The sequence below is a fragment of the Sardina pilchardus genome, chromosome 23 (assembly GCF_963854185.1).
Source record: "Sardina pilchardus chromosome 23, fSarPil1.1, whole genome shotgun sequence".
Taxonomy (NCBI): Eukaryota; Metazoa; Chordata; class Actinopteri; order Clupeiformes; family Clupeidae; genus Sardina; species Sardina pilchardus.
Genome location: NC_085016.1, coordinates 25352987 through 25380572, shown reverse-complemented (window position 1 = coordinate 25380572; position 27586 = coordinate 25352987). Strand labels below are relative to the sequence as shown.

General features: G+C 42.7%; 1 protein-coding gene across 1 annotated transcript; it reads right to left on the bottom strand.

Annotated features, from left to right (window-relative positions):
• Positions 1 to 26950, bottom strand: slx9 (SLX9 ribosome biogenesis factor). Its single transcript, XM_062528335.1, has 6 exons — positions 26493 to 26950; positions 24431 to 24542; positions 8613 to 8681; positions 3658 to 3820; positions 1023 to 1091; positions 1 to 515 (listed from the first exon to the last, which is right to left on the bottom strand). Exons 1-6 carry the CDS (start codon positions 26685 to 26687, stop codon positions 395 to 397), a joined length of 729 nt encoding a protein of 242 aa, XP_062384319.1. The 5' UTR covers positions 26688 to 26950; the 3' UTR covers positions 1 to 394.
• Between the last annotated feature and the right edge of the window lie 636 nt (positions 26951 to 27586).

Here is a 27586-nt window from a genome sequence, read left to right as displayed (position 1 = left end):
TTCAGTTCTGTTTTTAATATTCACAAATGAGTAATCAACTTGACTTTGATTAACAGAGGCAACTCCATGACAAGAGGGAATTCGAAACCACTCACATATATAGTGATTCACTTGATCTGTAAACCAAGGAGTGCACACCGAGCCTTTTCATTACCTTCCATGCAACCATATCAACTCCAAACAAGGCATCAATCAAAAGAACACACTGCCATCATACTCTAGAGGCAGGAATGACAAGAGTCCTGATGGGTGTCTCAGTGTCCAATAACACAAGACGATTGTGGAGGACTGGGTGGGGCGAACACAGTGTCCAATCAGAGGAGAGGATCCTGAAGAGGTGAATGTGGCCAACTCCACGTCCAACCAGACAACAGGATTGTGGTAGTGGGCGAGGCTAACTCTGCTCCTCTTCCTGTTTGAGGCGTTTCCTCAGGTGATCGGTGATGGCCGCCAAGGGGTTGGCTTTCAGGGTGGGGTTCTTCAGGGCCTGACTGAACCACGCCGTCTCAGTCTCCCTGCACACACACATGGAGGGCGACATTTGCACACACACATGGAGGGCGACATTTGCACACACAACCTGTTCAACACAAAACACTGACAACAAACTGATGATTACACTAACACAATATAACAATAACACTGACACCCAGCAAAGGATAAATGCCACTGAGGTGTCCCATTGTATGGATTTGATGGACAAGGCAGAGCCAAAGAGTTTCCTTCACCAACTGGAAATACTCTTTGAACACTAATTAAACTTTTATCACCAAATCTACTTTATTGGTGTCCTGTTGCACTCCATTAATAGCTACCTGCAAATAGCCCGTTAGAATTAATAGAATTTACAGCCAATTAGATGAGCGCATTTCTGGTCTCCGGGATGCACTTGATAGAACACTATAAAGTGCATGAGTGGACATCCCAAACACAGCCTAAGGCTGACAATGACAATCCTAGCTGGGTAATGTGTGTGTGTGTGTGTGTGTGTGTGTGTGTGTGATGAATGTAGTGGGGCTTACACTAGTTTCCTCTTCTGAGCTGGCTTCATCTTACTGAAGTTCACTGAGCTGGGTTTCTTCTTCTCTCCACTGGTGAAGGGGGAGAAATCAGCTACGTCAGTGCTAGTTAAAGTGTGATCATACTCAGAGTATAAACACAGAAAACATTTCTAAAAAGCAATACATACTTGAAAACTTTTGTGAGTTTTGAGACTTTGCCCTTTTAGTTATTTTGTCAAGAACATTTTTGTGAAATTGTTTATCAATTGATATCCAAAGCACATTTTCAAGAGGTGTTAAAAGACAGTCAGACTAGCACAATGGGCTCATTTAGCAAAATGTCAAAACAAAACTATCATTGGTTCAACATAAAAGACCCCTGTAGTGTTTAAGACATATGCAGCGTCTTCCCTGAAAAAGACACTGTCTGGATGGCAGCATACATTGCTCAAAACTTGCAAATATCATTCAGCATTCATCATGCTGTTCCAGATGTGCAATGCGGCCATGCAAGAGGCACTAATGTAAACCCATACCATCATAGATGCTTTTACCGGTGACTTTTGAACTGCGCACTAATAACAAGTAGGATGATCCCTCTCCTCTTTAGCGCAGAGGAGGATGATGATGTCCATGATTTAAAAAAATTACAGATTTCAGATTACAGCTGCATTAAACTGTGACAAAAGGTTATCGCAAGAGCCCATACAATGACTTTCTATGCAGAAATGTGTCTGATTGTAATGCAGTGCCATCAAAAAGAGTCCCTAAAAATCATTGCCATCTGATATTGTTTTTCAACACTGTCCCTTGTTGCAACGACTGTTTTGGATTCTCTGAATATTTGAATGACATTATGCACTACAGATGATGACATCCCCAAATTCTTCCCAAAGAGCATTTTCCTTACACTGTTGCATTATTTGCCCAGTTTTTCACAGAGTGATGAATACTTCTGCATCTTTAGAGACTGTGCCTCTCTGGGATGCTGTTTTCATACCCAATTATGGCTAGTGAACCTAATTAGAAGTGTTTTCTTTAGTATCTCACTCTTATTCCCCCGTCCCAACTATTTTGAGAAGTGTTGCTGGCATCAAATTCAAAAACAGTTTCAGCATTTGATTTGTTGTCCATGTCCTTTTTGCAACTAAATGTGGCTGTGTGAGATAATCACATTCTGAATCCCAATTTATATTTGGAAATGGGGTTGTACAAACTAACTGAAGATTACAGTTCCCAGCCAGAACCAAAAGGTAGTGGGGTGGGGAGAGTGTGTGTGCTTCTAAGAGTGTGGAGATGGGGTGGTGATTTGTGTGTGTGTCTGTGTGAGGTGGGGGGTGGTTGTAGAGAGCCATAAATCCATATGATGGGAATGCCCCCGTGGCCTAGTTCCTGCATATGTCAGCAACAGAACCATTACAGGCCATGAAAGTGCCTGTGTGTGTGTGTGTGTGAGGTCACTCGTATAACACGCATGGCATTTCAACACAATTTTACTGTGACAGAAAACAGATCAAATAACCCAGACTACTGTAGGGGAGTGGAGGGGTCACATTAGGGGGGGCGGGCGCATTAGAACTGTAGTCAGCAGACCCTAACACTGAAGGTCATAAACCTTCACTAGATGGCACGTCGCTGAACTCCGCCTGAAAGCCCTGTGCTCTCGTTATGCTGTGGTTGAGTCAGGCTTGATGGGAACAGGCTTGAGTTCAGTTCTGATGGGAACATCCTAAACGCCTCTCTCCTCCACAAGAAGGACCACTTTAACATTTATTTACCATTAGATTTGCTGTGTAACCCTAAACATTTTTTTGACAGGAGAAATTCCAGAACATATAGAAAATATACCGGATATATGCTTTTAGAAGCTACATAATTGCCTATACATTTAAACTGTAATAAAACAAACAGTTGTGGTCAGCACAAATTAACTCCGTAATTCGGCACAAACATTACAAACTGACATAGCCTATGATATAGCCTAAAACCATGGAATACAATGCTACATAAATGCAGTAGCAGAGAATCAGAAGAGTCAGGAGAATTCCTGGTGGGTCGTAACACTTTATGGCCAGGCTGACGTAAGCTTAGAAACAAACACAATACTGTTGTTTGTATAAGCTCCTTGCTGTGAGATCACAGCACCTCCCCACAGGCCTGGTAATAACCTAGTAACAGCTATGATTAACTCTTGTGCATGTTCATATGAGAGTGAGTACAGAGACCCTCACTGAAGATCCTAGATGGCTGCCCTGGCTTTCCCTCCTTAAAATAGGAATAGTCAACAGAAATAAATGATGCTGAATAAATTAGCATTGCTTCAACACAACTGCAACTCCATGAACTCCTGCTTACTTGTGGCGCAACTTCATGGACTGAAAGTTCTCTGTGGAACGCAAACCTTGCTGAGCAGTTATTGTACCTGTCCTACAGTTACTGCTGTAATGAAAACATGAAAATCCTATACTTCCTGTGCGTGATTCAACTTACAGGAGGATCCTTATGAATAGTTGCCATACGTGTGTAGCCATGCCAATTTTAATTTCACATAATATCCCTGAAATCAACCCAGATATAGAGCATTTGGAAGTGAATAATAACACACGTTCACATGATGTTAAATGATGCTATGATAAAGAATGGTGTCAATACTCACGCTTTGGCCTTTGAGCGGGTGGCTGTGGGTTTAGAGGTGGCGGTGAGCTGAGAGAGTTCGGGCAGCGCATCCACTAGCTGGCGCATGTCCCCCACCACAGGCGTGGCCTTCCTACGGGCCTGAGCCACCTGCTGCTCCTTCGCCAGCTTGATGGCACTTATCTCTGCCACACACACAGAGAGAGGGCACTCCTGATGAAACCATCGTTACTTAATATGTTTATTTTAACTAGACTGTATAATACTGTATTCAATATCTTGTTGTGCTTTCAACCTAAATAATTATTACAATTTACCTGCAACCCCCTTAAAAACATAGTGGGTATATAACGGGTGTGCATTATACGCTAGAACTAGATGTTACCCCTCTCTTTCTCTGCGAAGCACTGGCAGAGCCAACATCACTCTTTGTTATCTTTGGGGGATATCTGCGTCATGTACCATGAGCCAAGCTAACTTTCTGAGCTGGAAATGCGCAGCACGCTAATGACCATTTGATTCAGCGAGGACAATTTATTGGACACACAATCCAACTGTAATCACATACTTTTTTGATTTGCTGATTTTGAAGTGCTGATACAAATGAATTGCAATGTTACAGTGACAGCCCAATCAGACTGTTTGATTACAGATGTTTCTCTGAATAACTGTTTGACTGGTTCTTGGAAAATAAGAATACAGAATATATTGATCCTGATTTTCAAAATGTTGACTTTACCACAGGTGCATACTATCAACTTTTATTACGCTATGGAACCACCATATAACACTTTAGTAATCATATCTAAATGATCTATTTATACATTTTGCATTTTCATGCACTGGTAATTCCTTGGCTTCTTATTATTGTTTGATTGGCTACCAGAATCCTGCAATCTGATTGGCTGTTGGAATGCAGCAATCTGATTGGCTGTTGGAATCCTGCAATCTAATTGACTGTGAGAATCCTGCAATCTGATTGGTTCCCAGAATCCTGCAATCTGATTGGCTGTTGGACTCCTGCAATCTGATTAAGAATCCTGCAATCTGAATGGCTGTTGAATTCCTGCAATCTGATTGGCTCCCAGAATCTTGCAATCTGATTGGCTGTTGGAATCCAGCAATCTGATGGGCTGTTGGAATCCTGCTATTTGATTAGCTCCCATAATCCTGCAATCTGCTTGGCTGTTGGAATACTTCAATCTGATTGCAGGATTCCAATATGACAATCTTGGCAGTTTAAAGATGTTGAAGTTATCTGTTTTGGGCTGTTAAAAGTGGTAAAAAATGGTAAAAGTCTTAAACTACTACAACTACAATTATTTAACTGTTCAACCATCCCAACTGTCAGTTGTCATCAACTATGACTCCCGTCAACTGTTTCTAAATGAAGGTTGTTTTGCATTTTATGTTAATATATGATTTACATTTTCATGCACTGGTAATTTCCTTGAAATTACATTTTCTAGTTATACTTGAGATATTTTCTTTTGGCTTTCATTTGAGAGTGTGCACTATATTTGAATATACAACATTATTCAAGTAATATTGTAACTATCATTCATATAATACAATACGATATCATTTCAGTTAACTTGCTAAACGTTATGCTTAATACTTAGATAAAAAACAATATAAGCATAATAACTTTTAAGAGTAATAAACACTATTAATTATGTAATAAAATAAATATGCCATATGCCAACAGTGTTATCTAATGATTATATATTTCTGCCTGCTGCTCAAATTATATTGCACACAGAGAGAACGAATGTCAGTCTGTGCATACTGTAACCCTCATGAGAAACAGTTAGCAGATTGTGAGAGGTGAGCTTCTGAAAAAAAAACAGAAACTCTTCCCTTTGTTGCCATCCATGCTTTGACCATTTGAGCTTAATTGTACCGAAATGTAAGCGTTTGATTGTGGAGAGCGGCGGCCTGTGGACTCGGCCCTGCCTTTTGAAAACATGTCTGCCAGTCCGCGCTAATGAGGAGTCCGAAGAGAAGCAGGCAGCCGGCACAGGATGACAGAGCAACCTCTTAGCAGCGTACCCCTGGAGTCCCTTAGCTGGGGATGCACTGGGAGGAACCGTCTATAATTATCCTGCAGGACTTCAAATGGGCTTTTGGAAAGCAATAAACACAATTTGCACAATTTTCCATGTGTCCATTATTGCAGGCTCATTGTTGATACATAATGAACTAACTAGTTTCTGCTGCTGCCGTAGATGCTGTTGTTTTTTCCTGTTTTGAATCCAGTGATTTGAATGCAGTGATGGATTGGGGTTCTTAAGCCTCTCCATGTACAGCTCAGGGGCTGGAGGGCTGGAGTTTGAGTGTTGAACAAAAGGGGAGTAAGAGGCAGGGAAATTGTTTTACATTTGAACTGAACTTTATCCCAACCGAAATAGTGCTTACAACCCCCCCCCCCCCCCTTCCCTCTGGCCCCAACAAACAAAGACACCATTTAGAGAGTTTTAGCCTAAGATTGAGTTTAATTGCTGAGATTTTTTCCCCTCTGTCTGGTTGCCTTGAGTACCAAATATGACTATGAGAAACATTCTACTACTACCACAACACCCCCCCCCCCCCCCCTTCCCGAAACTGCGTCTCTGTTTTGAGAATGAACTCATTCCTGAGTAAAGGTGTCATGGAGGAATGCATTCACTGCAGCACAGGCATCCTGAAGAACATGCTGATGTCATGGGAGAAGCAGCATGACAGAAACCAGGGCGGTGGAGCGTACCATGTGAGCTTGAACACTCTGAACACTCCCATCCAAACACTGCTGTTGTGCTGGATGTCCAGCTAAGAGAGTAGAGCTGGTTGAGCCTTAATAACATGCACATTACATGTCTGAACTATACAAATTCAAAGAGAGCAACTCAGACAACACAATCTATAAATACCCACAATTGAAAGGGATGGTAAACTATGTCTATGAAACTCAAACTGATGGCAAACTGATGATGATTTGTCCATGTACTTTGGGCTGAATTATTAATAATCAAATATTAACACACTACATTGGCAGCTGTATCGTATGCAGTTTTTTCATGTTTCAAAGCACAAGCAGGCAAAAGGTTACTTTTCACCGAACACTGGAAACATCAAATCAATTCCAAATGTGTGCGCACACAGCGAGCACACCAAGCTATTTAAGCAGCAACAGTAGCAGAAACCAGTTAGTTCAGGAACTCATCCATCTACTACCAAAGAAGGTTACAGACAAAAACACCACAGCCCTCATGTCCCTGCTCAGCTCTTTCAGGGCTCGTTTTGTCTCCCATCCTCAAGCTTTTCTCCTTAGCTTCTCATGAGGTCATTCATAAGAGCTCATTCATTTTCCTCCCCATCATTTTTATATGTCTGTGCTACTGCTGGATCGAGACCTCGCAACAAAGGTCCTTGTCAAAGCTCGGGCTCCCTGGCCCGGCAGCCATTATTTCAGAAACCGCGAGCGGCCGCTTATGAGATCGTATGAAGGACACCACCGTCCAGTCGTGAGTGGAAATGGCTTGAGTGTGTTGTGTACAGTATGACGAAAACATGTGACTACTGTTAGTGGTAAGAAAAGATTTCTTCCAGTTGAGGAAATCATTGAAGGCATATAAGGTTTGGCAAGATGGATGTTTATTTTCTGTTCTATGGAAGAAAGGGAGAAATGAAAGCAGCGTATTATCTTTGTGTGTTCTGCATTCATAGCATGATCGTCTGCCAGAGTGAGCAAATGCTGAATAAAGAGGGCTGCTGGATCTTTTTCAAAAAGACTTCCGGACACAAAGCATGAACTGACTTGAATGTGAATCTGAAATTCTCTTTGCACATTCACAACGTCTACCACCTTTGTGTGAAGCCAGACTTTCAGGGCATCGTCACCTCAGGCTTAGAGCTTTAAACCCAAAACAACTCATGAATAAATAATAATACAAATAATAAGGGACATTATTTACCACATCTTCTGCACTAGGATTTGTGTGATAACATTCTCGATACACAAAGGCTTAAGAACCAAGACACATTTAGAGACCCTTCCCTAGTCAAAATGCCATTTGTGGCTGATAAGTCATCATAACATTTTGCAAACATATTAAGTTGCATATTTCAGGACATTTAAGACAGAAAAAAACATGGGTCTGTTGGTCTCTCTCTCTTCGAGAATAACAGGAAAGCAATACATGACTACCTCACCCCACCACCCGGCCCTCCCCTCCTTATTTAATTTCCGAGAGATGGACACGTCCCCTGTCGTTCTTGAGTTACTGCAGGAGTCAGGAAAACCATTACTGCCTAATTATAATCACACTGGCCAAGGCTCGGGTTGCACACAGATTGATCCTACCAACAGATTCAATTTCCAATGAGGACAATTAGATGAGATTGAGATGGGACTGAAGTGTGTGTGTGTGTGTGTGTGTGTTCTGTGTATATGATGTGCTGGACATCGCATCTTTGCACTTCTGAGTGTGTCTGTGTGTGTCTGATGCAGACTCCATTTAAGACACAAGCTCATGAGTGTATCAAAGGGTCATTCAACACATACAACGTTATCCTCGTCTGCCATCATGGTCAGGAAGCTCTGAGCCGCAGTTATCAAGAGAACAGGGGGGGAATATGCAATTCTGAAGTGTATGAGTGCAGTGAATTTGTCAGTGAAAGTTTGAGTGTGTTTGTGTGTATGGTGCTTTTATTTACGCGAATGTGTGCATGTGTGCTTATATTTGTGATGCATCTCTATGACTGTACATCATGCATTTGTTACTGTTTGGTATGTGTGTGTGTGTGTGTGTGTGTGTGTGTGTGTGTGTGTGTGTGTGTGTAGCTTTGTGTCAGTATGGAAGGGTTCATCCATTTGTGTAGACATGTTTGATGTATCTTCATATTTGTTTGTGGAGCATTTGTGAATCATGTGTGTGTGTGCGTGTGTGCGCATGTGTGTGCAGGAGTGTGATGCAACTCTAAGGATGGGTCACCTACTGTTAAGCCATCGTTCTCTTCTCTCCTTCATCTTCTCTTTCTTTGACTGCTGTTTCTTTTCACCACCACCTGAAAAACAAGAAACACACACACACACACACACACAGTTACTCCACATGGACATCTAGGCAAATGGACAGTGCCTTGGCATCAAGCTAGTCCCACATATGCCTGAGGCAACGCAGTCTCGATCATAGAGAATGTTCTTTCGGGAAGAGAAATGTGCCTGAAGATACAATCAGCCTTTTGTATGATGTTTTATGGAGCCTACAAAAACTTTAAGAGGCATTGGCTTAGCCTCTCCTAATAAATCAGCTTTATAGTTCAACACCATTACTTTGATAGGAATTCAGAGATGTGAATAACAACAGCTATAACATTCTCATCAGGAGATGGGCCGGTGCACTTAAAAAACAAACCTTTCCGACACGGCACCACAACAAAATAAACACACAGAAAACAGCAAAGACTGAAACGGAAATGGTCAGGGTAGGGTATAAGAGAAAATATTTTCTTTTATTCTGGAAAATTCTATACCGAACCCTTGTGTGTGTATATGTGTGTGTGTGTGTGTGTGTGTGCCTGTGCGATGCCAGCAAGGTGTGTGTGTGTGTGTGTGTGTGTGTGTACCTGTACGTGTAAGAGTGTGAGTGTGAGTGTGTACGTGAGCATGTGCGATGCCAACAGGAGGTGTGTGTGTGTGTGTGTGTGTGTGTGTGTGTGTTGCCAGCAGGAGGTGTGTGTGTGTGTGTGTGTGTGTGTGTGTGTGTGTGTGTGTGTGTGTGTGTGATGCCAGCAGGAGGTATGGGTGTGGGTGTGTGGGTTGGGTCAGACTATATGTCTGCTCTCCTCCCTGTCAACATCCTGTGTGAGGATGGAAAGTCCTCTATCAGCATCAGCACCTGGGGGCCCCCTGCAACCATGCACTCCCAGCAGGGCACGAGGACCAGAGGCCAACGCAGACGGGACACAATTCATTCATTCTCTCTCTCTCTCTCTCTCTCTCTCTCTCTGTGAATGTGTGTGTGTGTGTGTGTGTGTGTGTGTGTGTGTTCCTCCTCACTACTTCTTCTGATCGTTATGCTTTACTCTACCATATTGTACTGTATGCTTATAACTGCATGTTTAGTTGTGTGTGTGTGTGTGTGTGTGTGTGTGTGTGTTTGTGCGTGTTTGTGTGTGTGTGTGTGTGTGTGTGTGTATGTATGCATAATTCTGTGTCTCTCTGTGTGTGTGTGTGTGTGTGCGTGTGTGTTTCCTCCTCACCATTTCTTCTGATCATTATGCTTTACTCTACCTTTTTGTACTGTATGCCATGTTTAGTTGTGTGTGTGTATGTGTGTGTGTGTGTGTGTGTGTGTGTGTGTGTGTGTATGTATGCATAATTCTGAGTGTGTGTGTGTGTGTGCCTCCACAGACGTGAGGACCTTACAGCAGTACAGTTCCCATCCCTTCCCCTTTCCTGGAGGATTTATCTGCACTGATACTAGGTCTGGGTCCACAAATAACGCAGTCACCAAGCTTCCTGTTGCAGATAAAAAAGCACCAGCGAATAACAGTGACACACTCCAGACATATGTGCACAGTATGGGTCTGCTCATACAAGGCCACAGAGCATATTAGGTGTACTGGGGTATAGTGGCAGTGGTACTATCCTCACAGTTCAGGTTAAATTGATGGCTATTCAGTAAAATGTAATTGCTAACCTTACTTAAAATAATTAATGATCTTGTGATGATCTAATGATCTGACTTCTTCATATTTGCTGACTCTCTTAGGTTACACTTAGTTAAGAACTTTCTGGAGAGGAAAGTAATTCAACTCATTAGTCTTCATTAACCTTTACTTAAAGAGTATGAGAATAACTTGTTTTAATGAGTGCTGCTTACTGGACATAACTCAGATATTGAAGCTGTCTGAACTGACATTTTATAATCAAATTAAGGAATGAGTTTGAGTTAACTGCCAATGAGTTGTTGAAACACAGTTAACTTCATCTTAAACAAATTAAAATAATGATCTACTTTATTTATTTTTCAGTGTATGCTTAAAGTTTGAAAAGTTGTTTATGCTCATGAGGGCCCTTAATCATTATTTTCCTATTGATAAAAAAAATGTGAATTGAACAGGGTAATGTTTTCTCCATTTTAGATCTTATGTGAATACACTTAATTTAACTGTTGAAAAACACTAGAGTAAAAGAAAACTTGATTACTGTGAATAAAATAAAAATATTTTAAGTCAACCATTTAAACAATAGAATACAACTATAGAACACTGGGAAGTATATGACAAAATATTTCTGTTTTCAAAATATAATAATAATAATGACAATGATAATGATGATGTTATAATATGGTGTTTAACAACAATATTAACAACAACAAACAAATGTACAATTCATAAAAGAGGAATAAGACCCTGTGAGAAGACTGCCTGTACAGTACATTTTTTGCTGAAATGCAGAGGGCAGACATAACTCTGTCTAAAGTAGGGTTCAGAACAAAGATTCCCAACGAGACGAAACGAGACAAGTCGCGATGTACTAAAACCTTGCAGCTGCGACTAAACATATTGAATGCTCGGCGACAGCTTGCAACTACGTGCAACATATAATTCACACCACTGTAACTCGGTCTCGTTGCGTTGGGAATCTTTGGTGTGAATTGGGCTTTAACAATCCTAGGTATCAATTACGCTATAAGTTCCATTTTATAAGCTACCTTGTGCTTCTTTGATTTTGAAGTCGTTATTTGAGGAATATTTTATTTGTTTTAAGTGTTAAAACAAATAAATGAATCAAATCACAGACCATCGATGGCAACAAATTAGAGAAAAACAAATTGCATTACAAATCTACATGAACAGCAGGCGCACTACAGATGACAGATGTGTTCAAAGTCTGTGTGTATGTGTGCGTATGCACAACTGCGTGCATGAATCTGTGTCGGTGTATGTGTGGATTGCGTAAGTGTGTGTGTGTGTGTGTGTGTTCACTCAGCAGTAATCAGCGGGCCACACACTTAAGAATAAAGAGCAGCCCGTGGTGGCTGCAGATGGCCGTACTGTGGAGGATCGATGGGCTTCGCAGATTAAACTGTGCTGCACAGGCAGCAGAAAAAAAACACTTAGCTGGTGGGGGTGTGGGGTTCTTCAAACAGTCAACACAGACTATGTCTGACTTTATCCATGTTCTTTTGAACTGATTTAGTTATCTTTATTCTTAATATCTTTTATTTATTTCATCAGATTCATTTATTGTTCTTTCCATTTTTAATGCACTTAACCTTTCTTTAACTTTAATTCTTTTATCTCCTCTCTAAATTTCCCTAGCACAAGAAACGGGTTGGATGAGCATGGCGGTGCAGGGATGTGGCAGTCCAAGGAGAGAGTGAACGAAGAAAGCGCCACAAAGTGAGAATGGTGAAGGTGTGAAAACAGCGATATGGCAGGTGGTCTTGGAGGTAGCAAGCTCACTGTCGCTGTCAGACCTCCCAGGCAGTCTTGTTGTCCAGAGAGACAGGTGTGAGTATGTGTGTGTGTGTGTGTGTGCGTGTGTTTGCAAAAGACAGTGTTCGTCTGTGTGTGTGTGTGTGAGAAAGTGAAAGAGAGAGAGAGAGAGAGAGAGAGAGAGAGAGAGAGAGAGAGAGAGAGAGAGAGAGAGAGAGAGAGAGAGAGAGAGAGGTGATGATGCCTCCACTGGGTACGGATGAGTCAGGGCCAGGCGTTCAGACACTTGGATGGATCTCATCCACACCTTTAGGAATCCCAATGAGACCTAAAACACAGTGGAGATGTCAGTGCTGACTTCCTGGGCCCTGTGTCCTCGGGTAACACCGCAGCACCAGGAGATGGCACCACGATGTCTCCTCACAGGAGATGGACTCCTACTCCTTCAGTTGCTATTATTCAATGCAACTTAGCTGACTGAACTACCAACACAAAGGAAACCTAGGCCAACCTGGAGTGAGTCTCACACATTAAACTGTAAATATACTTACACACAAGCTCGAAATCTATCTGATTATTTGGAGATGTGCTTAAGGGCTTCATTAACCTTTCATCATACATTCATAATACTAAAATGTCTTTTTAATGACACTGAATACCCTATTGATCACTCTCAGCTTTGTAGAGTATCAGTGGGTACTGCGATGTCATCGATAACTATTTAATAGTGACATTTATCTCTATTACATCATACTAATGACAAGACCATAATATGCCTGTTGTTTATCGTCTACTTTAACAATGATCACCAATTAAACAATAAGAGTATGCTGTAATTCAACAGCAAAAGACACCCTCATTGCTTAAACAATGCTAGGAAAAAGCTTTAAAAAATCAAATCAGTTGATGCATTATATGCATTATATAGCATAACTACTATATATACATATATATATATATATATATATATATATATATATATATATATATATAAATATTTATTCCATTACAATCATGATACCCCCTTCACTTCACCTCCGTTTCCTCAACTCTTCCGCTCCACTTCCCTGGCCCTTCCTGTCGAGCCTCAGTTCTCACCCACCTTCATTCTCTTTAACTGACCATCTCTCTGGGCTGAATAGAAATGCCCTTGAGAAAACAATCACAGCTAAACTTCCCTGGGTACGGACGCAATCAGAACAAAAGGAGAGATTAAAAGCAAAACCAAACGATTCTTCAGCACAAACTCTGCGCTGGTTCATTACAGCTCCTCCGTGGCCTTTTCCAGCATCCGGTGCTCATTTCACTCTCCAGCGCCCCGTCTAAATGTTAGTCTCCATCCAGAGCCCTTCCACCACACCTTGGAGATGCGGTAATTGCTGCTGTGGCGATGTGATTCATACAGCAGGGCCGGCTGATTTACTGCCTCTGTTACCGCGCCGCCCGCAGTTGCCGTGGCTCGTTCACGTGGCAACTGGAGCTGAGGGGAATAGAAGGGGTTGCTATGAAACAAGCGCGCCGCAGTAAAAAGTTACCGGAGGGCCACCGCTTCCTGACGCAGGAAATCAAATCTAGCATGATAGCATCTTAATATAAGACTGGGAGTGGGTTTGCAGGGCTGACTCCCCGAACCATCCCCTAAATGCAAGCAAACGCAGCGCTCTTCAGATAAGAGATAAGAGAAACCGATTTGAGCAACTTCTACCGCTCACAAGAGCTTTTAAACTCGCTTTTAAACACGATAGGGCCATGAAATCGAAAACAATCAGGACAAAAGGTCAAAAGGCTTTTCCCCTACATTATTAAATGTTTAGGGATTACTTCAACTTCAAGAAATTCAACATGGAAGAGACATCATCACCAAATCGAAAAAAGTATCAGAAACTTTCACAAATTTCACACAAACCGGAGCAAAACAAACAAACAAAAAAAACTGAGGGCCATAGAAAAAAGTCATAGAATCAGTGTCAATTTACAAAAACAACACAAAAGCATTTACAAAAACACAAACTCACACTCCTATGCATTCCTAATCATGTACCCGTATGATCAGCGCATGTATGTAAGGATTGGTGGAAAGTTGCCTGGTGCAGTCAGCCCCTGAGGAAGGATGACCAGACTACAACCAAAATAGAGCAAAAACAAAAGTGTGTGGAAGAGATAGTTTTCGGCGCTGCACAAGGAAAAGCGAGAGGGTGACAACGGGATGTGTGTTTATCTCGGGATGGTTTGACATTGAAGATAACAAACAAACACACACACACACACACACATACACACACACACAGAGAGGGGGGATAAACACTGGGTAGACTAGCTACACACTGTTGATTACACTGTTCGTTCAGACTGGAAGAAAAAACCTGATAAGTACCGGCACACAGGAATAAACAGCAATGATAAAAAAGGAGCAAATAAAAGAGTGATTTATTGAGCTCAAGAAATGGATGCTAGTGTGGGAGAACCACAAAAGAGAGAAAACAAAATTAACTATGGTGCTTAACAAGCATCTTTCTCTCTCTCTCTCTCTCTCTCTCTCTCTCTCTCTCTCTTTCTCTCTGTCTCTTGATGCATCAGGAAATCCAATCTCCATGTGTTTAAGGATGCAGCAATGCAAAGCTCTGGATAGTTGCTCTATAGATGAGTGTTAAACTTCTTTCTCTCTTTCTTTCTATCTAAGGCGGACAGCCCCTCTCTCTGTTGTGTGTTTCAATGTATGAGCCAGACACACTCATTCTCATTCCGTCGTTATGGCTCAATCTCGACCAATCCCTGGTGACTGGGCTCTCTCTCTCGCTCTCTCCCACTCTCCCTGGCCATCTGCTGCGAGAGCATCCTGGACAGACTGGCCTGTGTCCCTCTCCACCGGCCCCTCCGCACTTGCCCTCCCAAACCCAACGGCCCTTTAACTCATGTCAGACTAACATCAACACCAATACACAACACACACACACACACAGTAAAACGTTCCTCTTAAATGCAGATACACACACACGCTTCAGTGAAGGGCCCTCTGTTTAGACAGATTCCTTCAATATAACCTCATTGCAATTATTTATCCAGCTTCATGTTTCAAAGGGGGCTGAGGAGATGGCACATCCAAAGCTAGAGAGTATCTTTTGATTCAGGGGTGGAATGGTTGGGGGTGGGGATTGGGGTGAGGGTTTAGAAAACCATTAGCAGAGCAAGTCTCCAGTCCACATAAAAACAAACAGTGCGTTAAGTCAAAACCAACAGGGCAGTTATTTTTAAAAGCCTTGTTTTCTTTCTTTTCCCCCCGCAGGAATGTTAAATGCTTCTTCTTGTGTTTCGGTCTCTCTTTTTTTTTTGCTACGGAGGGGAAGAGTGTCTGCTTCCTTAAGTCTCGGGAGAGCTGATCGTGGGGAAAGGGGATCGGATTCAGGATTCTCCCGTGCTTTTGGTGCTCCAGAGAGGGAGACAGACGAAGAGAGAGAGAGAGAGAGAGAGAGAGAGAGAGAGAGAGAGAGAGAGAGAGAGAGAGAGCAAAGGAAAGAAAGACAAAGACAAATAGAGAGAGGGGTAACAACGAGAACGGGACTGACTCAATAGCGTGTCACAGAAGATTCCTTCCTATGGGCCGCGTATTAAAGAAACGTCATGTCGACATGGAGCGCAATCGCTCACGCGGCCCGACGCGAGGCGTGCTCTCCCCCATCTGGGCCGAGCCTGAATAAATCTGAATAAATATGCATAGATGAGGTCTTGAGGAGCGCCGGAGCTGTGACTGATGGCTCTAATAATGTGATTTAAGGGTGCCGACGCTGCCTACTCTGTCACCATCAAATCCGGTTAGCGTCTCTGTTCTCCCAGGATTGCGCTCACGCTCCGCACTGCACATAACACGCTCAGCGGCACTCGCACACTGTGGAACATGGTCTGTGTTCATCACCAGATTTACAGTTGACAAATTACAGTAGGTTAATGGATTAAAAAAAAGGAGACACAGTAAGAATACACAAAAATCTGACTGGATTACTGCGCAAAACATTATGTTTGGACCCAGACTGGAACCAGCCTCCAGACAGTCCTAGGACTCTGGACACCAGATACACAAGAGTAGCCAATAACGTGCCTTCTATCTGGAATACTCCCAGAAACTAATGAAATGAGGATGCATTTACTGATAATGTGTGATTTCACCCGCTTCCCCCTGCAATAAAGATCTCTCTCTCTCTATCTCTCATCTTCACTGGAAAAAAAAATTGTGGATCATGAAAGGACAATCGGGCTAGCACGTGAGGTGGCATGAAATAAGCTCAGATCACTGTTCACAGCATGCCTGTTCCAGCCCACCCCCCCCCCACATACACGCTCCACGGGCTAAAAATAGGCCACGCTGCATCTCCCTGCTCTCTCCCTCTTCACTCCCACTGGAGACCAGCCCATCTGCGCTGCTCGGGCCTCCCCGAAAAGATGAAGAATAAAAAATAAAATAAATAAAAAAACAGATCTCTGAAGCTTGGGCGTGGACTGATGGTCAGGTCTGGAGTATACGCCTGTGCTCCTTGCCTCCTAATCTCACAAGGTCGCCAGAGGTGAACGTGCTCAGCTGCGGGCCTTTGATAAATGGCAGTGTGGAGATGGGCTTGTTAATATTCAGCAGCAGAATTAGGCAGAGGACGAGAGTGCCAGGCAGAGGGGGTTGCCCAGCGGAGCAGACAAATCACCCTCACGGCACTTATGACTGGGACACTTACACACATGACTCATGCTAGGAGACGGAACTCCCCTTATTATTCAGCCAAACCCTCCATTACATTAAGATGCCCTGACCTTTAAATGACAGTTAACGCTATTTGTGACATGGTAGTATTATTTTTGTTATCAACCACTTCATTTTCTGTAAGGACTATACAGTACATGATGTTTTGCAGTGAGGACAGATACAGTACACTTTCTGTGCCGCACAGAATATCTGAGTGTAAAATCCTTCACATACACACACAGCATGTGCGGTAGATAGATAGACAATGTGCCTGGTTGGATGTCCACTGTTTTGAGCCCTTAAATCCTGTTCCTTGAAAACGCAGAGCTCTGCACTGGCTGTCTGTCCATCCCATCATCAGCCCAATCACGGGCCTTGTCCAGTGGAGCAGCTTTGGGAAAGGAGGGACGTTCAGCGCTAACAAACAGGTCATCCACAGCCCGCAAATGGGCAGCCATTTACTTCAATGAGAGCGGTGGGGTTGACGCACTGGGGCTCGGAGCCTGTGGCCAGGACCGCTGTTGAGCGTGGCTGTGGCTCAATAGCACATCGATGAGCCCCCAGGGTCAGCGTAAAAACTGTTCCCTTTGCCCTGACCCCGTCCGCATTGCGCTCGATCTGAGCTGATACGATACAGTAGAACACGATACGGTCATATTAACACACAAAACAAAGCCCCGCCATAACCAAACCACACTCTTTCCACTGGTGCTTCTGACGGTAGAACATGGAAGCTCAATATCATTCAAGTGCCGGATATGTAAAACGATGAATGCTCGTATTTAGAAGAAGAGTGTTCTCATTTAAAGGTCCCATTACACACCCTTTTTTCCACAAGTTTTGAAATAGCTTTTTTATTGAGGTCTTCATAAAACATCTGTGTCATACTTTGGTCAAAACGCCAAAAGGAGGAAGCACTACAACACGATTTTCAACCGTGCCTGAAGAGCCCTGTTCAGAGGACCCCGCCGTGAGCCTGTTCCTTAACAAGCACAGCATGTTGGACAATACTTTTGCATCGACATTTTGAACTGGTCCCGGACTTGTGGGATAAAAGCAAACTGAAAAAGCTATATTTTTAGTTATGAGACCTTTAAGCTGTTATCCCCAAAGTAAGCCAAAATTACACCCAGAGAGCACATACCTCCACCAAGGTTAAATATGTCCTAGCACTGTCAATAAAAATGAAAACAATGTATGGAGAAAGAAGAAATTAAGCATTAACTGTCATACTTAAGGGGAAAATGGAAAACTAAAGTGTTGAACGGAGCAGAATAGTCTAGAGCTAGCTGAACAATAAGAAGCTAAAAGCCAAGTGAGAAGCCTGCTTTCTCGTTAGAACTCACTGGAGGAGAACAGCTCATCTCAGCGAGGAGGAGAGGTTTGAGAGACCTGACGTTGCCGTCCTTAATTAAGACACATAGCCCTCGGCTGCTCCGTCTCCAGGATTAAACATGCGAAACACAAAGGCTTCATTCTGATTACAGCTCCCTACTTCATGTGGCCTTAACGCTTGCTACCACTGCTACCAATTCAACTAGTTATACCACATAGCGGTACATAATAACGGCGCTACCTGGTGTTGCCATATACTTTACAATGAAAATTATACACCATACCTCACCTCCTCTCCATCTAATCCCCTCCGCCTGCAACGTCTTATAAACCCCAAGTCTTTCTTACATGCTATTCCCTTGGTTATTCAATACTTGTTGAAACTCAAATTTAATGGCAGTGTTAAGCCACACACTGACGCTGAAAAAAGGGACACATAACATGACATAATGTAGGCATGCTTCTCATTTCTGACTTTTTGTGCCATATACAATGAGACCACTGCGAATGTCCTTACCTCAGTGTTATCGTATGTTGGTCAATATTATTGATATCGGGCATTATTTGAAAGCATAACATGGCCATTGTGTGGTCTCTCATAAAAACACAATAACTTCATTTTGAAAAATTGACCCTCGCCACTGGTTTTGACATAGATCTCTCTCTCTCTCTCGCCCTCTTGCTCTCTCTTTCTCTCAAAAAAAGTATGATGATGCATTTAACTATATTACTGTGCGTCTGAGTTCCTCAGACACAGTGTATGCTCACAGATGCCACCTCTTTATAACCACTCACTAGTGGCTTCATCAGAAACCATTCAGCCCAGTAACACGGCACCCATCGACTGCTTACTTAATTGGCCCAGACAGAAACCGAGTTCCCAGACCGATCCATAGTCCACTCCCCCACGTCCTCCCCCCACAACCAAGAGCCAAGCTGGACACCATGGGTCAGGAGTCTCTCTGGAGCTCTTTGGCCAGGCTGTTACACACCTCAACCCGCCCACCCCCAAGCCTTTTCCAATCAAACTCATTCGCCGCGACAGTGCAAGTCCCGTCTATTTAATTAGGTCCAGCCAGATGCACTGGTCCAGGCTTATTAATAGCTTCATTTTAATTAGCCCTCTCCAACACACTGCCCACTGGCCCTGTTTCCAGCTTTAAATGGACAACATCCTCTTTTTTATTGCATGTCATACTTTATGCCACTCATTGCGACGTTTAATTAAAGACGAATTAATCTGAATTAGACTGTCAAACGAGTGCCACCACTGGACAGACAAATGTATTGGCAGAGCCTTGATGCAGCTTGAGGGACTAATCAAGCATTTAATAGCTGACGCCTCACTTCTAGTATTGCAAATTAAATTATGTCCATTCACCTGATGGTGCAAATGTCTGGAGTAAGTCTAGAAGCAGATTGTAGTGCAACAAGGAGATGAAATTGTCAGTAAATTTGAGTGTGTATGTGTTTACTCATCAATCTATCCCATTCCGTTTCAATCAATGCAACTCTACCCAATTCTATTTTAGGCAAGAGTGCTCTATTCTAATTACACTATTTAAATAATGCTGCGGATGGCAGAAAATCTCCCAAATGCACTGATGGTGGAGACTGAGAGCACCAGGGGGTTGAGGAGTGGAGCTGCACAGCCACCTGAATAATGAGAGAAAAGCCTGCCAGCAGAGGTCATCTGAGTGACCTCTCCAACCCCCCACCACACACACACACACACACACACACACACACACACACACACACACACACACACACACACACACACACACACACACACACACACACACACACACACACACACACACACACACACACACACACACACACACACACACACACACACACACACACACACACACACACTTGTGTGGAGGTCAGCCCTCCCCCTTTGGTTAGGCAACAGTGCTGACCTCAGCACTGACCTGATTATAAAACCAATCAAAACAGAAGCAGCATTTACATGGCACCGCAAGTAGCAGCCACTAAAGCAACACTATGCCGGTCTTTTCATTTCAAATATTGCACTTTTCAAGCAATAAGAAAAGTGTTTCACAGAGAAAAAAAATGTATGATGATACACTGACTAATAACACTGGAACAGTTGGAATGCCTGGTATTCCACTATGTCACATTGCTTAAATGGGCAAATGGATAGCCAGCAACAGTCCACTGAACATTGACTGCTACCTAAGACAAATCCAGGTACTGGAGATAGATGACAACGAGGAAGCCTATGACTAAACCATTAAAAAGCTAACAAAAAGACCACTTATTTTCTTCATCAGGGCATTTAAAAAAAAAAAAAGCAGAAGACTGATTGGTGGTCTTTGCTCGGGAAATCTCCGGTGAGCCACCCTCAGAGCACACATCTGATGTGCCCCTGCACTGTAGCTGATGGACACAGCTGATGGACACAGGCTGATAAAAATCTCCACCTCAGCCGCCATCATTGTCTATTCCTCATGCTGACACAGAAACACTAACCTCCCTTGCAACTCGGCCCTTTTGGTTTGTGGTGAGCAAGGAGGAGAGAGGGGGAAATAGAGAAGAATGAAAGAGAAAGTGGGGAAAAGCCTCTAACCACACGAGTCCCTGAACGAGCATCGGGTTCTCAGCACAGGGGAAACCAATAGCGTCAATTACCAGACGCCTGAGAATTCCATCTCCTTTGCCCTCCTCCTTTTTGTTTCATCCTGTCTCACCCAACCCACTCCTGAAACAATCATCCATCCATCCCCAAGCCCTTCCCACATCCACCTTCCTTTTTCAACCACCCGAGCAGGCCTCTCCGTCCGACCGTCACACTCGATACGCGAAGTGGCAGGATGGGTGTCTTGGGAGCTGACTGACTGGAAGGTTAAGCAGGAGGTTTTTCCAGGGTCACTCCATGACAAAGATACCTCTAATTAAAGACCGGAGAGGTCCAGACGTCAATGCAGATGCCAGAGGCTCAGATCGACCTGCCCTGTTATCACCTCAGAGGAAAACAGTAATGCTGCAGTAGTTGCTGATGTCTACAGATCAACAACATGCCAGTCTCACATTCGGGCGTACGTTAACTACTCAAAACATTCACAATGTTAACATTAACACAAACACAGTTCACCACATAAAGCACAGACCAACCATGGTGCTGAATAAAACATATATGCTTTGGACCATGAGTGGATTGGATGGTGGATCAGTTCAACATCAAGCTGAAGAAAATGAGTATGCCTATAGATAAATGATGAGGTATCAATGCGTACTCATTCCTCCTGCATACATGACATTCTTCTACTACACTGGCCTGGGTGATGCAAGTAGACCAGGGTGCTGTCATAAGTGGGACAAACATTAGCCACGTTTACATGGACAGTTTTCTTTTGTCATTCCGATTCAACTATTCCGATTGAAAGTTTTGCCGTCTGTTTACATGGGATACGTTCTATTCCGATCAGGTGCTTCAAAGCGCTTTAAAATCTTTGATCGGAATAGCCGTTGTTGCCTACTTTTCATTGGGAAGATACAGCAGTCAATCCAAAAGACCGTAAACATGGGTGTTCATATAGGAACGGACTACACTACCTCTTCCATTCTGATTAAAATTCTGATCGGATCAGGAATTTTCATTCTGATTGAGGACTTTACATGACAATTTATATTCCGATTGAGCTGTTGTTCCGTTTCTAATAGGAGTAGAAGTGTCCATGTAAATAACGTGGTTATTGACCAGGTAATTCATTTGCAATGATTTTCCTCCATGATTTTGGAGTTAAGAGTGAGTTAGCTGATATGAGCCAACTATCATAAGCTCCAGTCCAAACCTAAGAACTACGCCCTTGTTAATCTTCAGAAGAAAAGGAAAAAATTGAACAAGAGAAGAAAAACAATGGCAAAACCCTTCTAGTCTGAAGGAGAAAACATGATGACATGAGCAGGTTCAGAGGACAGCTGGGATCAGCACAGTGGCCTTGTGTTCTCTCAGGCTCCCACTGACTCACTTATCAGCCAAGAGCGGTCCGGACACTGCGGCCCCTTGTCCCCATCTCACAATGTCAAAAATGATGATCATGAAGGAGGACAGAGATCCAGTATGGTGCCCCTACCTTGGATGAAAATTACAAGTCATTAGGAGAGCAGCCGTTTTCATGCTATGTGAATGGACACACAGAACAAGACAGACAGGGTAAATAGAGTTCCTGAGCTAGGATCTGAGGTCGGGGCCACAAAACTGCCAGATATAAGCCTAATGGTGGGTCAAATCCACCACAGAAATGGATTCAACTACAGTCTGAAATGCCTGCTCAAACTAGCTGAATTTGTAGAGAGCAAAAAAGGATCTTACTTGGAACATCTGACATGTCCAAGCTCATTTGCTGCATCTTAACTGCTGAAACATTTACAACCATCTTTTATCTTGCAGCTCTGCAGGACATTGAAAAATAAAATTAAATAGAAAAAATAAACATTAAAAAATTAAAATACATGGACTCGTGGAAACACAAGGGCAAAAGAATGGTGTGTTGCCGGGGGTAGAAAGGGCATGATCTTCAGTTGGGGGAACGAAAGAAAGAAAAGACCGGAGAGGAAAGCAGTACGATCCCTACAACAAGGTAGAAATTATTCTCAAAGACAAGTTCACTTCAATTTCACCCAAACTAATGAACAGCCCAGTTACTCTTTCATTATTTATACTGCTTTCATTATTTTCACTCCATTTTGTGTTGGAAGATGCCAGCAGTGTCAGTTCATCAAAGTTAGGAAAGCAGAGGGAGAAAGACACAAACATCTCAGAGGGAAAATCACAGACAGAGAGCATGTACACTCACTACACATTCACTTACTCTCCTCAGTAACCTGTAGCATCTTCACTAACACACAATCAGTCTGTGTGTGTGTGTGTGTGTGTGTGTGTGTATGCTGAGGGGCATCAATGAGGATGCACACATGAATGTGTGTCTACTCATACTCAAGTCAGAGAGTAAAAAAAAGCATGCAGGTGTGCTAGTGAGAGCAAAAGAGGAAGAGAGAGAGAGAGAGAGAGAGAGAGAGAGAGAAAGGGAGGGGCAATACAATGAAAGAAAGACATTTACATGAAGTAATTTAGCTGACACTTTTATCCAAAGCCACTTTCAAAAAAAAAGGAAAACAATCAAGGTACAGTGGGACAAGGGCATGTTAGTGCAGCAGTAAGTACTACTCGCATAAAAGTAGTGCAGCAATGAGTACTACTCGCAGAGAATGGCACAGAAAGAGACAGAGATGGGCTGCAGCAGCAGCAGCAGCAGCAGCAGACGAGTGCTATTTTAGTCCGACTGCAGCCGCGGGAGAGAGCAAGTCAGAAGCATTAAGCAACTCAAGAGAGCCAGCCAGCGAGTCAGAGTGGGCGAGAGCGCTAGGGTGGTCCTCCCACACGTCTATGACGAGCTCTCGCGCTCTTTTACACGGGAACGGTCCCCTCCGAGCATGAGAAGAACACACACAGTACAAGCACTAAAAGGCAGCATGGAAAATCACTGCAGCACCTTGGGAAGAAAGGGTGAGTGTGTGCACCACGATGATGCACCTGATAGATGTAAAGGAGGGAGGGGAAGGGAGTGTCTACTGACAAGGCAAAATCAGTACTGCGCACAAACACACACACACACACACACACACGGATGCAACAGTGCAACAAGTGAGGCTGTGAATGCTAATGATGTTGGATCCTGATTTTCACACTGAAGCTATTTATAATGCTGTGGCTAAAAATAGCTCAGGCCTTTAACACTCAAGTGTAGTTGGTGGCTCCTATGCAAGAAGAAGATACAATGTAGGCCACTTTATGCAACAGAATATGCTGAATACACAGATTCTGCAAGGACTGTAGAGTTGGTGGTAATACTCAAGAGAATGTTTTAAGGTCTGGCACTGAATGGATTCCCAATGCCAATATTCAGCTCTTTAACCAAACACAGGGTAAACATTGTGGTAAGCACTGACATCTAGTGGAGAACAAATTTTACCACATCAGAGCAGGTAGTCCAGCTATGAAAATGGAATCTCTCCAATGAAATTTAGAGAGATACAAGGTAGCTTGTAATCATTCATCGAAGTGTTGATGGAGTTGAGGACGCCTAAGAACAAATCAACCATCACCTTGAGTCTATCAATAAAACGTTTAATGGAGACAAGGTCCCAAAATTAGGCTTAGACACTGCTACTCTGGCAGAAAGGGGGAAAAAGCTTCAGAAACTGAGCTCCAGGCTTCCAATGTGTGTGTGTGTGTGTGTGTGTGATCACAGAGGATGTAGTACCAGATACGCACCTGTCTGATTAGAAGATGCTGTGGACTTAGAGGGCTCATCATACTTCAAAGTCTGCACGAGAGCCTCAGGTGTGATTTTTGTTCCAGCAAATATGCCAGCTGGAAATGAACTCTGCAAGAAATGAGAAATGAGATGACCTGTCATCATCAGTGTGGTCATGTAGGCGATGGTTGCAACTAACTAGGTTATCGTTAGTGTGTTAATTATTTTCACAACTAGTGAATCGACTAGGACTACAACCCCTGGCAAAAAATATGGAATCACCAGTCTTGGAGGATGTTAATCCAGTTGTTTAATTTTTTAGAAAAAAGCCAGATCACAGACATGACACAAAACTAAGTTAATTTGAAATGGCAACTTTCTGGCTTTAGGAAACATTAAAGGAAATCAAGAAAAAAATGAGTTAATCAGTAACAGTTGCTTGTTTTAGACCAGCCAGAGGGGAAAAAAATATGGAATCACTCAATTCCAAGGAAAAAAATATGGAATCATGAAAAACAAATTGACAAAAGAACACTTCAACGCACCACTAGTACTTTGTTGCCCCACCTCTGGCTTTTATAACAGCTTACAGTCTCTGAGGCATGGACTTAATGAGTGACAATCAGTACTCTTCATCAATCTGGCTCCAACTTTCTCTGATTCCAGTTGCCAGATCAGTTTTGCAGGTTGAAGCCTTGGGATGCACCATTTTCTTTAATTCTACTACAGATTTTCAATTGGATTGAGATCCAGACTATTTGCAGGCCATGACTTTGACCTTATGTGTCTTTCTTCAAGGAATTCAACAGTTTTTGCTCTATGACAAGATGCATTATCATCTTGAAAAATGATGTAATCATCCCCAAACATCCTTTCAATTGATTGGATAAGAAAAGTGTCCAAAATGTCAATATAAACTTAATATAATAAATAATAATATAAGCATTATTGAAGATGTAACAATCACCATCTCCCCAATGCCTTTACCTGACATGCAGCCCCATATCATCAATGACCTTGTTTTTTCCAGGCAGTTGTCTTCATTAATCTCAATGAAATGGCACCAAACAAAAGTTCCAGCATCATCACCTTGCCCATTGCAGAAACGCGATTCATCACTGAATATGACTTCCATCTAGTTATATCCACATTCCAATGAGATTTATGAAGACAACTGCCTGAAGAAAACATGCACATTTCCTCAGTCGTTGATGATATGGGGCTGCATGTCAGGTAAAGGCATTGGGGAGACGGCGATCGTTACATCTTCGATAATGCTCAATCCAATTGAAAATCTGTAGTAGAATTTGAAGAAAATGGTGCATCCCAAGGCTCAAACCTGCAAAACTGATCTGGCAACTGGAATCAGAGAAAGTTGGAGCCAGATTGATGAAGAGTACTGATTGTCACTCATTAAGTCCATGCCTCAGAGACTGTAAGCTGTTATAAAAGCCAGAGGTGGTGCAACAAAGTACTAGTGGTGCGTTGAAGTGTTCTTTTGTCAATTTGTTTTTCATGATTCCATATTTTTTTCCTTGGAATTGAGTGATTCCATATTTTTTTCCCCTCTGGCTGGTCTAAAACAAGCAACTGTTACTGATTAATTAATTTTTTTCTTGATTTCCTTTAATGTTTCCTAAAGCCAGAAAGTTGCCATTTCAAATGAACTTAGTTTTGTGTCATGTCTGTGATCTGGCTTTTTTCTAAAAAATTAAACAACTGGATTAACATCCTCCAAGACTGGTGATTCCATATTTTTTGCCAGGGGTTGTAGTCTTAAAACGACAAAAGGAGATGAATGTCGATAGGGGTTTCCCAAACCAAGGATATGTTCTCACGTGCCTTTTAAACATTTAAATACAGTCAGTAAAGCATAAAATATGACAGGTTAAGAAGCTGCAATCGGAATGATTAATAGTTACAACTGTTGCAGTCCTACGATCACGGTACCCAACATGTGATTCGACTTCGCTGAGAAAAGCAGCAAAATTAGGCTACTTCGATGCATCAATGATTGAGCTCTGTAAAAATGCATTTCATCAGAAGGTGAGCATTCTCGGATATCCCAACGCAACCTACCTTTAAAGATATCCCTTTAATATTGTCGCTCTTGTTTGTTCTCTGGTTAAAGTCAAAATCCTTGCTTATTCCAGGCAACACAAGTCCCTTTACTTCAGCTGGTAAAGGAGGTTTCTCGAGATCACTTTGAGAGTGGTCAACCTTGACAGCATCCTGATGTAGTTTCTGTCGGGTTCGCTTTATTTTCCCAACCATTTTGTTTCAGCAGGTATTTAAGGGAGACAACAATAAAGTACTTTATACAAATGTAAAACGTTAGAGTCAGTAGTGTCTAATCCAGCATGTCTCCAGCGTGGTCGTGGTTTGTTGTCACACAGGGGTGTTGTTACTTCATTTGTTGCACGGCTGAAATCGGGAAAATGAGTCAGTTCAGTTCCGTTCCGTTTCGACCCAATTAACGGCACCGTTATTGTTTAATAAACCGACATGCACAATTTTATTGTATCGAAAGAATCTACGAGAAAATCAAATTGGTCTACTTCGTATTGTTTCCTCAAGCAGAAATATTTTAGCCTACGTCTAGATTTGTAGGCTAGAAAGATTTAGCAATCCAGCACCAAAATAATCAACTGAGTCTGCTGCCACCTGCTGACAAGACACTGAGTGGCTTAACCCTTTTCATATTAGCCCTTTTCACGGTGATGTCAGACGAAGCGTTGCTGGGTATCCTCCGGCATGTCCAGCCTCCAAATACTACAGAAGAAGAAGAGGAAGTATTCATGGGTTTCATCAGGTCCCTTTCCACAGGTGTATACAATCAAGCACCATGCAGTCTGCATTGATAATCAAGGTGCTTGATTGTATACACCTGTGGAAAGGGACCTGATGAAACCCATGAATACTTCTTCTTCTTCTTCTGTAGTATTTGGCGGCTGGACATGCCGGAGGATACCCAGCAGCAACGCTTCGAAAGGGCTAATTGGGAGGGAAAGTAATCTCATCGCCATCTAGTGGTTGCGTTCCTAGAGGCTAGCGGGAGTGGATGGGATTTTCTTTTAGAAAAAATATATCTCGGCCCACAATGGGAACTTAGTTAAATGCCTTCAATATGCTATGCATTTAGGTGAGCTCTATTGCTTCTAGTGGTCATACTT